The sequence below is a fragment of the Pagrus pagrus genome (genome assembly GCF_965226575.1).
Source record: "Pagrus pagrus genome assembly, chromosome: 2".
Taxonomy (NCBI): domain Eukaryota; kingdom Metazoa; phylum Chordata; class Actinopteri; order Spariformes; family Sparidae; genus Pagrus; species Pagrus pagrus.
The window spans coordinates 15,608,466-15,627,237 of NC_140186.1; the positions used below are offsets into that span (position 1 = coordinate 15,608,466).

At 42.3% G+C, this 18,772-nt stretch overlaps 1 protein-coding gene across 1 annotated transcript; it reads right to left on the reverse strand.

Annotated features, from left to right (window-relative positions):
* Positions 1 to 1,559: 1,559 nt before the first annotated feature.
* gpr83 (G protein-coupled receptor 83) lies at positions 1,560 to 13,037 on the reverse strand (the record flags this gene model as incomplete). The annotated part of the gene is made up of 4 exons (XM_084365977.1): positions 1,560 to 2,587; positions 4,761 to 4,894; positions 11,362 to 11,487; positions 12,612 to 13,037. 4 exons carry the CDS (start codon positions 13,035 to 13,037, stop codon positions 1,870 to 1,872), a joined length of 1,404 nt encoding a protein of 467 aa, XP_084222103.1. The 3' UTR covers positions 1,560 to 1,869.
* Between the last annotated feature and the right edge of the window lie 5,735 nt (positions 13,038 to 18,772).

The following is an 18,772-nucleotide window of genomic DNA, read 5'->3' on the forward strand; positions in this document are numbered from 1 at the left end:
CAACATTATGTAGAAATTGGCATTTTGTGCACTTTGGCACCCCCGACAGTTTCCACTGTCTAAAAAAATATCAGGTCTGTAACAATTTGTCGGACGTAACGTCGGTGCGAACTACAAAAAAAAATCTTTGCGTCATAACAATGTAATGTGTTGAAAACTTGACATCGTTATTACAAGACACTGTACCATCAATGACTTTGAAGCTGTTATTTTAAGGTAGAAAAAAAAGTTACATAACGCTGCTTTAAGCAACTAAAAGACTTTACAATCATACACTATACAATCCCAGGAAAATAACTGAGTGTTCCCCCTTAATGGCCTCTATCATTGTAAACATATGTGACTTCTAAATTCTAAATAAATAGTCTGATAATCTAAATAATCTAATTATAGATGCAAAACCATGTGTTTTCTAAGTTTTTAAAGATTCGGTCCCCTCTTCATATGCCTCACAGTGGCGCCTAACCAACTCTGCACCTTCACACACGTACGGGCGACTGTGGCGCAGTCTTTAGGAGTGTGTTGGTGGTGGCCGACCAGCGTAAGTCGCCACCTTGCTAAACTTTAAACAATGTGCATGACATTTTTATTGACTTCTACATTCAACTGCATAAAACGCATTTACAGTTATATCCAGATTGTATTTTGTTGGGTCCGTTACTTCATGGTTGAATTTTGTGCATCAGCTCAGCCACAAATTGACTTAGAAGTCTTTTAACCTGCGTTTAATTATCCAGTATAGTTTAATAGTTGTCATTGGTGTTTCAGGAGTTGCTCTTGAGAAATGATTGTTTATTGTCCCTCCAACAGTGAACTGAAATATATGTGTACAGTCTATGGCACCGAGTAATAATGTCAAATGTGTCATTTGTCAGTGTATTTTTTTCCTTGTGCATATTATATAAATCCTCCGGCTGTATGTGAACTGAGGATAAAGACAGCATGTGCAGCAGGGCGGGTTTCAAGCAGCCTGTGGATCGATTTGAACATGATTTCATTCTCAACATGTTCATTTACCACTGAGACTCTGTGCCCGTGTGCAGAATGGTAAAGTTGTCAAGTCAAACTCTTTATGATGAGATCCTGTCAGAACTGAGAAACTTTGATGATGTTGCCTCACCGTTCATGAAGGTGTGTGAAGGCTGCTGACAGAAAAGACGCAGATGGACACAGAAGATTTACATCATATGAACTGGCATGTTATGTAACATGATGAATGAGTGCAGTTTCCATCAATTTGCAATCTGTCCATTGCATAAGCACGCTGTTTTATGGTCATATTTTCAGTGTTGCAGACATGTTTTTAAACTGATGAAAGCGTCAGATCATCCACTAATTGGACTTTGTGTTAAGATTATTTTGTCAACTGCTGTTTCCACGATCAGGAATTCACTTTTAATCCCACCTGTCGGGCCAACATGGAGGAAAAGAAGGTTAAGTTCACAGACAACAAATGAATATTTTAACATGAACAATTGGACAAACTGCATCTGCTGAGGGAGATCGTGCGATACGATCGAAAGCTGCAGAACAGCCGCTAAACGGACCTTGGGATGAGATTGTTTTGTCATTTTTTAAAGGGCTGAGGCCTCAATTCTTGACAAAAATGCACCCAAAAATTAGTGTGACAAGCAGTGTCCTGAAAAGGCTGAATAAAACCACAGAGAAATCATTCCATGACCATTTCTTCAGTTTAAAGCCATCACAAAACCCATCTCTCGCTCTGCTGCTGTTAAAACCCTGCGTAGAGCCCAGCCACATTCGTCTGAGATGTTCAGATCTCCTGTTATGTTCAGAACATGAAGAAATCCTGAAGTAGGATTAAGAATCTCAAGTACAAAAATATCCCATCGCCTTGTGGGGTCTGAGTCAGCTCACAGCGACGATGGGCTCCACTGAGAGGATGTCAGTTCTTCCTGTGAGGACCTGCCTGGCTGTGAAGAGCACATGTGTGTCTTTTAGGCTGCGGGACTGACCGGAAGAGGAATGACTCTGCTGCGATGAGCCATGGCCCGGGTCAGACAAAGGGTGCCTCGGCCTCGAGGACTCGTGGTTGTCGGGCCAGGCAACTCTGTGACGAGGTGCGCTGGCGGCCACGGGACGGAGCTCTGGCTCCAACCCGACCACTGCCCTCCGTTTCCTCTGGCACATATCAAAGAGGAGCCTCAGCTCCTGGCGGAAGGTGGGGTTTAGACAGCAGTAGATAAAAGGGTTGTAGCAGGTGGAGCTCATAGCCAGCCAGTGAAAGCAGAAGTAAAGGGCGTTGGAGGAGTGGATGGCCTGGCTGGACAGCAGCACCACGTAGCAGTTGAGTGGGAACCAGCAGACGGCGAAAACCCCGACCACCAGGAGCAACATGGCCAACGTACGCCGCCGCTTCCTTCTCTGGGCGGCGTGCTGAGCTGTTGTGGTGTCACCGATGGCGTTGTGACGCCACAGCCGGCAGGCCACTGTGGTGTAGGAGGCAGTGATGATGAGGAGTGGCAGCATGTAAAGTAATATGAAAGTCAGGAGGTCAATATACTGCCAGTAGACATCTGAGGGCTCTGGGAAGTCTGGGACACACAGGCTGCGCTCCTTTTCCTTACTGGTGAGGACAGTGAACAGAGCAGAGAAGAAATTGATTAATTGATGAATTTCTTTTGGCCTATAAAATAGCAGAAAATAGAGAAATTGATGGTTATGGCTCCCTAGAGTCCAGGAATTCACTTTTCTGTTGCCTGTGCTTGTTTTTGGGCGGAGACACAACTTGGACCCAACTAGGACTTCCAACAAAATTAGGAAACATGAATGCAGCACAAGTCGCATCAGAAATAGCCTAAAGTAAAAACACATTTCAGCTTGATGAGGGCGACCACATTACTACACAGTTGACACAAGGAGCTGGTGGGGTATGAACTAGCTTTGTGTGGGTCTGACTAATCTCCGACTTTACACCAGTGAGGGGTGTTAGATGCACATCTCTCTGTGGGAGTATTTGTTGCCAAATTTTCAACTTTTGCAAAGTTTTCCTCCAAGCCCCCCTATGGCAGCCCTGGATGAAAGCAGGGGGATTCCTGCCTCAGGACAAACCAGGTGGAGCCAAACTTCACACTGTGTTTTTGAAGATCAAGACACTTGAATGATCTGTCCTGAGACAGTGTGTCACATTGCTGGGTGATGTGAACTCTTTCGTCTCTGCCCTCACGCATGTTGATATTCTATACAGCATTTTTAATAAAGGAGCCACAGAACCAGCCAGCTGAACTGCAGGACAAGCTGATCTCAGATGTCGCTCATACTACTTTTCCACCAAAAAGGTGCGGGTCTACACAGTTTTTTTAAACGCGGGTCAATCTGCTAAGAATTGCCTATTGACCCCATTCCCACTTACTGCAGGCAAGTGGGAATGTTGTACTATTTATCTGACGGTTATGTTGTGCGTCACTGACGTCACGAATGCGCCAGAAACAGTTGTCACAGAAGAGAAAACAACAATAGACCCATTGTGAAAGAAGCGTCACAAGCGAAACGGTTAATACATTTTTTGGAGCATCACAACCCCCACAAAATGACTTGTTTCACCATCATAATTTGAGCCATTCGGTCCAATAACATTTGGAAAGTCTAGAAGAGCCACACAAATAAATCATTTTATCCCCCTTCAAGTTCATTCACACAAAAGTCCAATCTAAGTGGGTTTAAGTGGGATTTTTGACCAATGGAAAAGGGGTATCAGACACATGTAAGGATAGAGCGTTGGTGTTTTTGAACTATTATTAAAAAACAGTTTCACCCACTAGTGAGCATTTCCCAATGATCTGCAGGGACTTTAAATGCTGCTATTGGAAATGCCAAATCATCAATTCATGTCTCTGTGCTATCTGAAAGTAAAGAGAAACCAGCAAAATTTTACCTCATCCTTGCAGTGAAAGTGTTCAAGGTTCTACTATTATCTCAACAAGAAAGTGTTCATGTGACTAATTTCTTCAGGTTGTATAATTGAAAATGACCTCCAGAATAACAGAGCCCTATTATTCTATTACTCATCTTTCTGGGCAAATTTGCCCAAAGACCTTTTCATTGAAGCATTTTACTAATCTCTAAGTGTTTAATGCTCTCAGTTCTGTGGATGAATGAAAGCAAAAAGTATTTTTAGTCACACTGTGGTCATAAAAGTGGTCAGTCCAATGATCTGAATAAGAATCATTTTTAAATTATCATGACAAGCCAAAGTATTAGAGAAACCTTTTGTCCTGCTGGGGGTCATCAGAACCCTAAACCATCGGGCTGAGACCGTGCCCACTAAGTCAGAGGGGAAGGAGAAGGAACAGAAGCAGATCAGGAGAACACTTAACCTGTGGTTACCAGAACTGGACCTTTGTCAAAACCTCTGAAAGATCCAGAGCAGACAGAGAAAAACCTAACAACATTGATCTTCAATAGACATCATATCCCGCTTCACTTCAAACCTACCAACATGCTGAGGCAGAAGCTCGTCCATCCTAAGGATAAAACAGCCAGGCATAAAGTAACGTAGTTTACAAGTATTGACAGCGGACTGAAGCACTGAGTTTACAGTTCTAGTTAGGGTTTCTTAAGATAAGATGCAGAGTCTGAGATAGGACATAGCCTCTGTGATAAGAAGAGAGGACATTCCATTCTTGAGAACCTTTATCTTCATCAACTGCAGGTCTTTCTCTTTTGCAAACCTCAATAAATATTATCAGACACTTCCAAGTGATCCGTCCTTGAAATGCCCGAGTGTGCGTCATGTTTACCTGTATGTCAAAGTCAGGAGCTTCTGGTAGATTGCATGTGGGAGGGAGAAGCAGCTCGCCATTATCCAGATAACAGCGACCCAAACACCACCTTGTGCCGGTGACATGCGAGGTCTCAAAGGATGTAAAATCACCTGAAAACACACACACACACACACACAGAATCAATACATATACACGGTCTGTCCACAGGGTAAAGGTTACATTTTTTTATATTGTTTGACCATCGCAAATATGGAAATGACTCATATCCAATTATAATTCCACCAGTGCCAAAGAAATAACATGCCTCGAGCTTTGAAGCAGAGCACTAACATCAGGTCATGTTGTTCACTGATAGCTACGACCATTAGTTAACAACAAACCCTTTTTTAACTGCAGTTTTTTAAACCTCTTGCTCATTTTGTCTGTGCACCTGTATCTGTTGTAGAATGAAGAACTACCAACACAGGAAGGTCTACATATATTGCTGTACAGCGAGTGCTGCTTAATGATGAAGACAAGTGTCAAATGGGAAACTTGTCACTGCTGCACCGACTGTATGACTCACTTGAGCACCTACTGAGCGAAAGGACAGAAGAAACTGATGGCTGCTCCTTTGAATGAGAGAAGAAACTCCAACCTGTTCCATGAAGGGCATCGTGACTGCAGGTGTCTGATCAACCAATCAAGAGCAAACCTGATTGGACTAATTAAACTCTTGAAGACTGAATTCAAATGAGTTGAGCCTGGTCCTGCACCTGTTTGATTTGAATGAAAACCTGCAGCCACCCGTCCCTCAGTGGAACAGCGTCGACATTCCTGCAGCTGAGCTTTCAATCGCGGCCATGGTCCTGTCATTTCTGTGTCCTTTTATTTGCTTTCTGGGCTTTCATGGTGTCTTTCGTCCTGTTCCCAGTGTTCTTCCTGGCTAATCAGCTTTTTCCGGCTCTTTTGTGTCATTCACTAACGGGTGAAGCTTATCCAATTAATTCTTCAGTGGTTCTACACACCTGAGAGCCTCCCAGCAGGCGTCAATGGTGATAAAACATGTAGACTCACAAATCATTTAAGTATAAAAAATGGTTCAAAGTAATTTCCCCCAGCAGCAGAGGTCACAGCGGGCATCACAATTACCATTAACGATTTGACCAAAGGAAGTTCTGACACAGAGTTAAAAGTACAGCTGCTACTTCAGCTCCACTTTTAATGGTGCATCATGAACTAGAAAGCATTATGGATTGCACTGAATATTTAGACATCCAAAGGCAAAGTGCTGTCTTAAAGCCACTAACAATCACCCTTAACCCATTAGGCAGTATGCGATGTACATGCGTCTTGCCTCACCGTCAGTTCATTTTACAGATACAAACCAGTCAAATGTCTCCATCATGAGGTGCATGTAAATTGGTTGCTTCCCAAAATAGAAGCTTTTAGGGCTTTAGTACATTAGCAGCCGAAACGGAAACCGGCAGAAAACCTCTCTCTTTGTATGAATTTTGCCTCTATTGTGCTGTTTCATTTGTCTGAATGGTGACTGACTGTTTATGTTATGAAACATGGTTCGTGGGGGGATACGGTATAAATGGGGAGCCAATTCAGCGCTCAGTGAGAGATTTGTTAAAGTTCAAACTTGAATTTAATGACATCATTGTGGATCTGTACAGCACAGACAGCAGGAGGGACATCTTTGGGGCACATAGACTCAATGGATATGACTGATTTAATGAAAGCCTCAGAGGAAAACATCACATCACCTGCACGGCTGTGTTATCCTTTCAAGGCCATCAAGCTGTATCCGTCTCAACTCATTGCTAATTGAATATTCCCTGTGGTGAGTGGAGGCTTTTGTGTTCCTGTCACAGCTTCGTCCCTCACCTTTATCTGTCAGTAAATGTCCGCCGGTGTCAGCTTTTTGAATTGTGTGTCCCAGGGTTCGACTTATAATCTGAGCTTTGTGGAAGTCTAACACAGGTAAACACAGGTTTATTTAATGACAGCTAATAAAAGTTTCATTCCCTTTAGTGTAGCGGGGACTTTCTAGTGAGCCAACATGCACAATAGCAGCATCTGGACTCTGTTTGACCTGAATGGAACAAAATTTTAATCAGTATCATTGCTAACACCTCTGTTTACCCCATTGCTTCATGTCAAAATGGCTGCTGTGAAAAAGGTCCATTACTCCTGCGTCTATCCGTGCATCAGGTCTGCAAGCTGTCTTCTCAGCCCTCTGCCCATTCACTTGCCTGCCTCCGTCCTCCCTGACCGTCAGTTCAACCAATTACACTGAATTTGAACTGGCGCAAAGATTTGTCTGAGTCACGCTTTTGAGTATAAAATTATCTGCACAAAGCAGTTGCACCATGTATCGGTGAGTGTCAAGGACTCCCTTGCAAGAAAAAAAATCAAATTGAATAATACTTGACTGAACAGAACTGAGCACTTTATGTTCAGTTCTGTTCAGTTCAGTCATTATTATCCCAGAGGGGAAACTTGGTTTTGCAGACAGGCGGACAAGATAAAAAACACGCAAATACAAAAACAAGCGGTACAAGGATGGCGTTGAAGGTTCTCAGTCATTGTATCGCTGTATCGTAGGCAACTGGACTTGTTTCAGTTCCTTGAAGACGTATCAGCTCTCACCCAAGAGGTTTCTTCAGTTCTAACTAACTGGAGGGGAGCTGCAGTCTTTTAAACTCTGCATGGGAGACAACAACATGGTCATTCCTTTTGTCGTGGGAAGCTGAGAAACTCAGGAGGATCTTCAATAAACATCATTTTCCGGTTCACTTCAAACACACTGAGGCAGAAGCGTGTCCATTCTAAGGACAAAATACCCAGGCATAAACAGAGTAATGTAGTTTATGCTGTTCATCGCTGTACATCGGGGAGACAAAACAACCTCTCCATAAACAAATGGCGCAACACGGGAGGGTCAACTCCTCATGCAGTACTGAGTTCCCCACACAGCTTAACAACCATTCACACCTGGGTTCACCTTGCCGTAACAATCCACATGAAGGCCGTTTGGGTCAACGACCCACAAGTGGCCCTAACGACTCTGAAACTCGGAGCACACGCTGACCTTAACGACTCTGTAAGGACACTCCCACACAGAGTTTAAAAGCCTGCAACTCCTCTCCAGTGAGTCAGAGCTGAAGAGGCCTCTTCGATGAGAGGTGCAACGTCTTCAAGAAACTGATGTCCAGTTGCCTATGATACAGCACTCAGAAGTACAAAAATGTTTCCTGTACATTAAATATACACACAATAAGATAACAAACAATCTCTTAAAATTCTACATTACATGTACAGATTAAACACAGTTATTGAGCAGGAAACAACAGAGTTTTTACTCCTATTGCACTCTAGTGTTGAAATACATCAGTATTGATTTGATATGTAAGTAATCCACTGAGGAGGTGTTGAGTGGTGCACACAAAAAAAGAAGACAGTGCTGGTTGAAGGAGGAAAGACACGAGTGGCCATGGACCAGCTCTTATAGTGTTAAGGATCAAGACGAGCCAGGTCAGCTGCTGATAAAGCTCCAGGACAACTAGCTTCTAGATGGACATGGATGACATTGGACACATCTCTCACATCTCACACAGTTCCCTTGAATTGCATCCATGTTTATCTCACTTGCATTTTTTCTTTGCGTCTTAGGCCTTCCCATAGAGGAGGCAAGCAGAGACGCACAGAAACTATGTGAGAAGAGATGATACGTGTTAAGAGAAACGAGACATCCGTTTGGCTTTCAAAAGACACGAGTGAACGACATAATTGTTGTTTTCTTTCATATTTCTGCAGGGTAGCTTAAATTGTTGAATAGGCATGTATGCACATTTTGTTCCTGTTGAAGCCTGATCAGTCACAACCTAATTCATAGACTGCTGAGTCTATACTGTGTGTATGTATTGTGTGATGTGTGATGACTGAATAAAAAATACTGCTACTTTACTTTCCTCTAAAGCGTGACGTGAAGCAACATCCGTTTCTGATGACAGCTGGATCAGCTGTAGAGATGTTTTATGAATTCATGTGTGCACACGTGCATATTGATAATACTAATACAGGCGCATCAGTATTTTCTCTCTGTAGCCTGTTCACCAAACACCTGCACATGAATAACAAGCTCTAGCTTGGCTTTACTGTGTGCTGTATCCTGTTCAGAGCCACAGGAACCATTTCTACTCACAGAATGCACTTAAATCATTCATTTATTATTTGTATGTGTATGATCACAGTGCAATGCTTTTCTTCAGCTCCTGAGCTAACAGTCACGCACAACACAACACCTGCAGCTGTTAGGCACAATTATGAGTCATGAGAGTCTGAAATCCAGGTTTACAACTGACTGCAGAGTGCACTATGAGGGCTTGTCATGGAGAGAATGTTTGCTGGTGATAATGAATGTTTTGCACTGGGAGACTTCACATTTCTTGTATTTCATGTAGAGAAAAAAATCAATCAGCGAGTGAGCAATTTCAGACGCAACAGGATTACAGCTGAAACCACACACAGTGATCTCAAGTATTTTACTTTACTACTTTAGTCTTTCTGTAACCACAGGTGAGAGGAGGGGAGGAGGGAAGTCTGTTTGGCTCAAGATTTCATTCCAAGCTTCAGAAGTTAATCTGAAGTTAGAAAAATATTCTCTTTTACTTGCACCAAAAAGGTCACTACCATAAAGAACTTCCAAAAATGTAAATGTCTTTGACTTGTCTGGATCAGTCATCTAGCTGGACATTATCGGAGGGTTTTCAAACCGTAAGGAGAGTTGTCACTTACACTGTCTGGCCATATTTTAATGCACAAGACCACATTTTTAGTATAAAGATTTAGAGCATCTTAGTAAAACCAGACCATGTTGTTTAAGAGATCTAACATAACACATCAGAATACAGATTTACTTTGATCAGGTGCAGCAGGCTCCAGTTCTCATTTCATTTCATAAGCAACATAATTGAAAAAATAATTTTGAGCTGCCTCTCAGCTGCTCAGACACCAAACACCTTTTTTTTAGTCTTAATTAAGTTTGCAGGTTGAATTTCCCCCCAGTGGATTAATGAATTAGTTCTTCTTCTTCTTTTTCTTCTCGTCCTTCTCATTGTTCTTCTTCTTCCTATCCTTTTTCTTCTACTTCTCCTCATCCTTCTTCTTCTTCTTCTTCTTCTTCTTCTTCTTGGTATTGTTCTCCTTCTTCTCGTCCTTCTTCTTGACTAGTGCTTCTCCTCCTCCTTCTTCTCCCCCTCCCTCTTCTTCTTCTTGTCCTCTTCTTTGTCACCTCCTCCTTATCCTCCTCCTTCTTCTTTTTCAGTGTTTGCACTTTAAAATGTCCACTATACAGAAATGTAATAGTTTTTATTGCTCTTATTCTGTCGTGAGGTCGAAGAGGTCACCAGGAAAAAAAAAAGTTATTGTCGACTTTGTCAACGCCGACACTTCCGCTCGTCTGCATTATGTGTTGTTTTTTTCCTTTACATGCCTGTGCTGCTGGTAATAACGCCACAATGTCTGCAGCTTTCTCTTGTTCTGTGATTTTTCAAGCAAACCAGATAAGAAACTGCATCTCACACAGTTCAGCTAACACCACTTATTTCTTTATCTTCCCATGACCACTGCAAGATAAAGACTGAGTCTCAAATCACAAAAAGCATTATTGAATGTCTGAGTGCCTTCAGAAGACGAGATGTGCTTCCCCCCGTAGCCTGACATTTTGAAGAAGCTTGTTACTCGATGTCTGTCCACTACATCTTTTGTTACTATTCAGAAGAATAGTAGAGTCGAGAAGATCGAACATAGATGTACTTTTTTAATATTAAAATGTAACAATGGTCTCAGTGAAGCAATTTCCCCTCTGGGATCTCTGATTCTGATTCTGAAGAGGTGGTCCTCAGAATACAGCTCCAACAGTGCCCAGGGTCTAACTTTAAAAGGAAACAAAGAGGAACACAAAATAATAGACACAGCTTGAAATCTGTTTATTCATCTTGTGTTTTAAACGTCTGGAACAAAGTCGGTTTCTATGTAAATAATAAACAGTAATTAAGCATGAGATTTGTGAGAGATTGTTTTGTGTCGTGAATGCAGAAGCAAATGTTTTCTGTTAATCTCGCTCTCAGCAGGGCAGCATAAAAAATATCATTTTAATAACTGGAGGCCTTGTAGCTCGGTGGATTGCAATATTTTCTAGAGGAGTCTCACATACAAATTAAACAGACTGTGTTAAGATGAGAAATACTGTCAGACTGCAAATTAAAGTTTAATTCTTTAATCTACTTTCAAAAACACATTAACTTGGGATGTTTCTTTGTCATTTGGCACCGTATTGACCTCATCCAACTCACCTATATTTATTAGTTATTCATTTGCAGTAAAAATAAAACTCTTTGTGTCACAAACAACAACCAGTTCTAACCCTGAGTACAATTTTCAGGTACTTTACTTGAGGACCTCGATTTTCTGCTACTTTATTCTTCCTCTCCAATAGAAAAGACTTCTCTACAATCTCTGTCAACTGAGCACGACTTCACAGCGCATTGTTCAGCACATCACACAGTCGAGTGGTATCAAACCATGAAGAGGACAGAAGAGCATCGGTGCTTCATCTCACACAAACCTGTCGACGGTCCAGTGCGATGGCGGTGAGGGTGAGAGTGGAGACGTGCAGGGAGCAGTACTGAACGAAGCGACTGATGTGACACATCGTCCTCCCGAACACCCAGGTGCTGTTCACAAAGCGGACCTGAGGGAGCACACACGCAGTACACCTGTTCATCCATCCATAAAGATATGACATTAACTGACACTGTCAAGTTCAGGCGTGTGGTTAATTAAATTTTAAAATCAAATTAATCAATAATTGGAAATGCAAATATGCTTTCAAAGAAAGTCAGCCAGGGCACGAATGGATAGATACAGATTGTTAATAAAGATTAGGCTGTTAATTCACTGATATCAATCTCTCTTCCTCTCTCTCTCTCTCTCTCTCTCTCTCTCTCTCACACACACACACACACATACATACACACACACACACACACACACACACACACACTGGGAGAGAGAGAGAGAGAGAGAGAGAGAGAGGGAGAAAACAGAAATGGCGCCATCTTCTGGGGTCAACAGTCTTCATACTACATTATATTATACTGCAACCTGCACAACACTTCAGTCTTCAAGCAGTGGCGGCATGGACACAATCTCTGCAGGTGCACTGAACAAAGTTGGAAAACTGGAAGAAAACACACTCTTTTATTACTATTTTTTATTTATTATTATTTCATGATGATGATTTTAAAGGTGCATAATGTAGTTTTGAGGAAGACATTTTAAATCAAAGAGAAAGATCTTCATAGACTTCATAGATTGTTTTTTTTATGCCCAGACAAACTAAATAAACAAACTCTCTTCATTTCCACAAACAAACTGACCTTAAAGGACAACACAGTTTCATACTGTTTTACTTTGTTTATATGTGGCGGACCCTGCCACCTTTCTAGCTTCAAACAGTGTTCTGGGGACCTTATTTTCCTCTGAGAACAGCTTGTTTATTCAGTTATGGAAAAAAATATGAATAAAAGAACTATAATATATATGACATATTTCTGAGTTGGTATTATTTACTCATTAATATTGTAAATATTAAAATTCTGAGTTTGAATTTCTTCTCTAAATGCCTCTTGAAGGGAACATGTTTTATTTAAACATGTCACTCAATGTCACCAGCCCTCCAAAATCCACAAGTGAGAACAGTTTGTCTACTTTGTTTCTAATCAATTGGCCTAAGAGTGAATGAACACACACACACACACACACACTCATACAGGTGTTGTACACCTGTGAAGTGAAGGTGAGAGGGGGTCTTACCAGGGTGAAGGGCGTGTTGAGCACAGTGATGAAGATATCAGCCACAGCCAGGTTCATGATGAACAAGCTGGTGGCGGACTGGGTGCGCTTGTTCTTCACCACCACATGGCACACCAGCGTGTTTCCGAACAGAGAGATCACGATGATCAGGGAGTACGCGGCCACCAGCAGCGCCTTCACGCCCCCGTCCTCAGACTCCCCGCCGCGCCGCTTCTTACTGGCCAGAGAGCGCCAGTCCTCCAGCATCCCGTCGTCAAAGTCCAGGAGGAAAAACCTGGAGGTCCGGTTATCCAGCTGCCCCGACGCGTTCAGTAAATGCTCCGCGTAGGAAAACATCCCGTCTCCCAGAAGTGAGGAGTCGTTGAGTGTGTGTCCCGGGCTGCCCATCCACAGCACCACAGGTAACCAAACACACACAGCTCTCATCCCCCCGCTGCTGCTGCCGCTGCCGCTGCTGCTTCACTTCCCTCCTCTGGGGATAATCTGTGACACTGTCAGCGCAACTGGTGCGATGTGGAGATGCTGAAGCATGTGAGCAACAGGTTGTGTGGTGCCACCAGACCGCTGTTTATACAGTGTGCGCGCGAGTTAGAGGTAAAGAGAGAGAGAGGGGGACAGAGAGAGGGAGAGCTGGAGAGAGGGGGGGCAGAGAGAGGGAGAGAGGGAGAGGGAGACTGACAGAGAGAGAGAGGGGGGAGGGAAAGAGAGAGGGAGGGATGGAGAGAGGGAGAGAGGGAGGGAGGGAGGGAGGGAGCCAGAGGGAGGAGGGGGGCAGAGAGAGAGAGAGGGACTGACAGAGAGAGGGAGAGAGAGAGACGTTTGACTTTTAACCACCTTCATCAGAACATGTCTGGGTCTCATCACAGCACTATACAGGACACTGTACACCCCCTCTACACACACGCACACAATAACATCCTGTTACAGGACCTTTTCATAAACAGATAATCAGTTCAGTCTCCCTCAAGCTACAAACAGCCCCGTCTACACACCACACCTTCAGAAACACATCAACGTCATTAACAAAAGACCCCAGGAAGAATAGCTAATCAGCTAATGGGGATCCTATAAATAAACAAATAAACATCCTCTAAATAAACAAATAAACAAACAAAAGAATAATACCCAAACTCAGCCCGAAGACGCGCAGAGACCAGCCCCTTCAACAGTAACTCAGCGTCCACCAGCCCTAAACCCTGCAACCTGTTACGCCTCGTTAGCCGAGTAGCCAGTTTAGCCTGGCTGCACAGAAAATTCATTAGAAGATCTCTGTGCTTGATCCGAGCTGAATACCTGGGCCCCGGTATGTAAAGCCCCTCGGAGAACACTGCTCCCATCTCCCCATAGAGAGCAAAGAGTAAAGGCAGCGAACGGTGACATTCAACAAACACATGATGTACAGACTCAGGAACGTTACAGAACACACAGCCCTCCCCCACATTACGATCCACTTTAGACCGACACATAGTTGTTGCCAAGGCCCCAAGTAACACCTGCCACTGCAGATCCCCTGACCTCTTAGGCAGAGAGAGGGAGAGAAAAAGAGACAGAGAGGGAGAAAGAGGACATATGAAGTAAAAGTTGATTGCACAGTGTAATGGCTATAGAATAACACCATCTGCATCTACATTGCATCCCTGTTTGTGTCGTTGCTGTTCTGTCTGCCAGCAGGCAAAACATCTCCATGAAATCTCCATGAAAATGAAGGCCGTCCATTTGAATCTGCTTTCACATATCCACCACAGACTAAATGAATGAATAAACTCACGTTTTGTCCTTGTGTTTTTTATAAGATTATAAAGTAGAAATTAATGCAGCTGGCACCCTTCTTATGTCCACCACTGACGCACTTATTTTTATCTTCCCCTCCTCTGTTGTTTGTTTCTGGCGTGCACACTTCAGATAAAAGCTACCTGGAGTTCAGGGAGTTCAGGTAAGGATTGAAATTGAGACAGAAACCTGTGTGATCGCTCGGGTTATCTGGCGGGGTTTAAGCAGAGCAGTGTGACTGAATGTTTTCCACACAGTGGGGTGGCTGTTTTAAAAGTCAGATATACTTCCATCTCATGAGAATCTGCTGGCATTCAGGCCCAGGACAATCAGCTTTTGACAAAACAGTGTGTGTGTGTGTGTGTGTGTGTGTGTGTGTGTGTGTGTTTGGATGTATTTGTGAGCTCAGATAGACTAGACCGTGTCCTTGGTGTGTGTCTCTCTGTAACTGTGTTGCCCAAGGCAAGTACAGCCAATTCCTTCAGCCTGAGGCAGACGTGCATTACATTCAGTTTAATTAAGATTGTGGGAATCCAGTCATTACTGACGTGAGCACCTTTTGCAAACTAACTACGCAATCTTCGATTAATTGACTCACAGTGTTACATAATTCCACACCGTCCAAGGTAAAGTTAATTGACTTGAAGTTAATTGCAGGTTGTAATCTCTTTATGCTGTACGAGAAAAACTATTTTTCATGGAGGGTTGATGATGAGTCTCACAGCCTGAGGAATGAAGCTGCTCCATAGTCTATAGGTACGGCAGTGGATACGACAGTGGGTGTTGTTTTTTATTAACCTCTGGGCTTTGTGCAGTCATCTCACTTCACTGATATCACTGATCCTTGATATATTTCTATTACTTCTTTGTAAAAGCTGAAGAGAACTTGGCTCAGAAATTTAACCTTCTTCAGTTTCCAAAAGAAGCAGACTTCTCTGAAGAGCCTTTTCTGGGCTTTTATTTACCAGGTTAGTGATGGAAGCTAATCTGCTCCACTGATGTAGACAGGGGTTTGTGTCTTTGCCTCCTTTTTTTCTAAAATCAACAATCAGCTCCTTGGTTTTGCTGATGTTGAACAGTAGATTGTTTTCTGTGCACCACTCTGCAAGATTGTTGATTTCCTCTCAATACGAACTCTCATCGTTGTTTGTAATGCGGCCGATGATGGTGATGGAGCACACAACCCTTGGAGGTTCCAGTGTCGAGCACTAACATAGCATTAAGTTTTCCAATCAGCTTCCTGGGTGAGATTATATTGAATGTTGGGCTGAAGTCCACAAACATCACTCTCGATGTAGCCGTTCTTATTCTCTAGGTGTGTGAAGACTGAGTGGCGGGCAGTGGATAAGGCATCCTGTGGATCTGTAGGTCAAGGCTGGCTCAGATGTTGCCTTTATCGCCAGCACGGTGAACCAGTTTCTTAAAGCCCTTCATCAACGTGGTGATCATCTTATATAATTCCAGTAATATGATACAAAACATGTGTATAGATTCACTATACAAACGTAGGCTAGCGACGGGTAAACTTTGATATAAACGGAGCTAATCAATCCCTTCTTCTGCACGCCTGTTGTGCTGACACTGTAAATAGTTTTTAAAAAGTGAACTCATTGAGAAATGTATGTTTTGAGTGTAACATTTTGACTATTTATAATCTGCTGGGTAGAAAGAAACTTTAAGAAAAAAATTCATTAAAATCTGGAAAGTGCGAGAATAATTAAAACAAATGAGAATAATAAAAGGAGTTTCCAGGGGATATCCAGAGACTCGGCCGCCTGCTGCCACGTAAAAATGATTCTGCATATTAACTGAGCCGCAACTTGATATAAAAAATGTTTTTTGCTCTGAGCGTGACTGGATAATAAAATCAATGAATTACTTAAGAGATTCATCACAGGCAATCACCTTTTCACCGTCTGAGTCACAACTGTCACAAATGGTGGTTGGTTGAAACCATGTCAACTCAACCAGCTATGATCTGTGTGGAAAATTCATACACTAGCAATGAATATAATATTAGGAGAATCGTTCACACATTCATTCTTCCTCACAAATATCCAACATCCATGCTCAAGTGATGAATAATGATAAAAGGAAGCGTGGAAAGTGTGAGGACATTCACTGCTCATAACAATAATTCAGGTTTTCTTGTTGTTTTTTATACATTTATGTAACACCAAATCCCAGGAACTGTTAATTAACCTGAATCACATTGTATTATACACTTCAGGTCACATGTAATACACTCAAAGAAGAGACAGTCTGTCTGTTTGAGTCTGAGGACATCATATGTATGATGGTGATGTGTATGATGTATGACATATGAATACTCTTGTTTCCCTGGTAAACAGATACAACTTATTTAGGACACCATACTGAACCAGTTATATTAGGAGACATTGAGTTGAACTCCTGCTCTGAAAGTACTTATCGACTTTTCACTTCTGCTTACAGCAACATGTTGACATTGACTGCATGTCGACCAGGGATTGATTATGGTTGTCAACAAACTCAGAAGAGTGTCTCTATATGAAGCTACAACAAGCAGCAGTTTAGTTTAGCTTGGCACAAAGACTTGGAAAGGGGGGGTGGGGACAGCTGGTCTGACTTTGTCCAAAGACAACAAAATATTTCAACCAGCACCCAAAAGGTCATTATAATTAATATGTTACTTCTCACTAGTTTAATCCATACAAAAATTAAAATTAAAAATTAAAAAGATTTTAAGATTAAGATTTGTGGTTAGCCAGGCCAGCTGTTCCTAACCTCTGTGCTGACTGAAGCTGACCAGCTGCCGGCTATAGCTTTTCATACTTACTGCACAGACAAGGAAGTGGTATCATTCTAATTCTCAGCAAGAAAACTAATAAGCTCCCAAAACATTGATCTACTCTTTCGAGTCCTCCTGTGGCTTATTATTACTGTTGATTTGAATTTTGTCTCCCTCTGTGAAGCATTTTGTTTGCCTTATTGTGAATATCATAATCTTGAACATCGTGTCCTCTTTCAGCATAGAGAAACATGAGAAAACATGTTTTCTAAGTCCCACCACACATCTGCATTAATGATGGTCCATTGTCCATGTGTAAGAGCTCCATCCTTTCTCTCTATTGTCCTCATGATCAAACATTTCCTCATGACAGTAATTGCTTCTTACGTGGATTGGATATGGACAGCCTGTTTACAGAGATTCCTCCATTAACTGAGGGACAATGGCCCAATGCATCTGATTCCTGAAGTGCCTTTGAGTCTCTTACCAACATATGCACAATGTTATACATTTAGGCGGGGCTTGACCTCCGGTAATCCTCAGAGCAGGGAACATAAAACCCTGTTTGGATATGTTACGGAGCTTTGTAGATGCAGTTCCAGCCACGGTTTCACCAGCAGGAGCACATCAGGTAAGCAGTGTATCCACCGTGTCTAAATCACACGGTTGATAAGTACACACGGAGACATTGTGCTTACCTTATTAAAATGCTGATTCAATGACATGTGGCTCATGCTGTGACTAATTTGTGATGTCTTTTCTGGCTGGAGCTGTGAATCTCTAACACGTAATTCAGCAATTCAACTTTTTTTTTTTCCTTTTCCCTGCCACCTTTTGTACAGTCTCAAAGGTGTCAGTGGGTTTTTCTGAGTTTCTGTTGTGCCACTGAATCCTATCAAGGTTAAGGGTAAGTGGTGCATCTAAAGTAGCTGCTGCTCCATTTAACACAACAAGTTATTCAATACCAATGCCTTGAATAACCTACATAAGTAAACAAGACCACCAGCAAGAAGATATGTTTCGATATTGTAACTCTTAATGCCTATCATCATGCCAGATTCTTAGAATTACTACTAGTTGTCGCGGTGGAGTGCTCATGGAGAAAGGAGCTGCTCTCTCAATACTTTTTTTCAGATGCACAATAGGACATTTTTATCTGGAACAAAGATAGTCTATAGAGCACTGTTTAGATGAATATATGTCATACGATATCTCACACAATATATAAAAACGCATATAGGTACAATAAAATAAACAAATCCCAGTTACTACTTAATTGTGGTTGTTCTATTAGTTTAAATGTGGTTAACGCCACTAAAATCCCGAAGAAAGTCGAATTAATGACATTACATACAGGCTGAAAATCAGTCAGGGCTTCCAGTCTGTAACGTGTGCGTGAGGTTATTGGGACGAAAACACCTGAAGAGACCAGCGTTCCAATGGCATATTGTGTTTCTGTTATTGTGAAGTAGCTGACGTTTTTACTGATTAACAGATGTCAGGGTGATTTCCATCCAACAGAGTGCTTTTGCTAATGCAGTCTAATACTCTCTAATTACAGTCTGCCTGTGTCTCCTCTTTCTGTTCCTGATGGATTCACCCTCCGTGCTAGTCCCCTCAG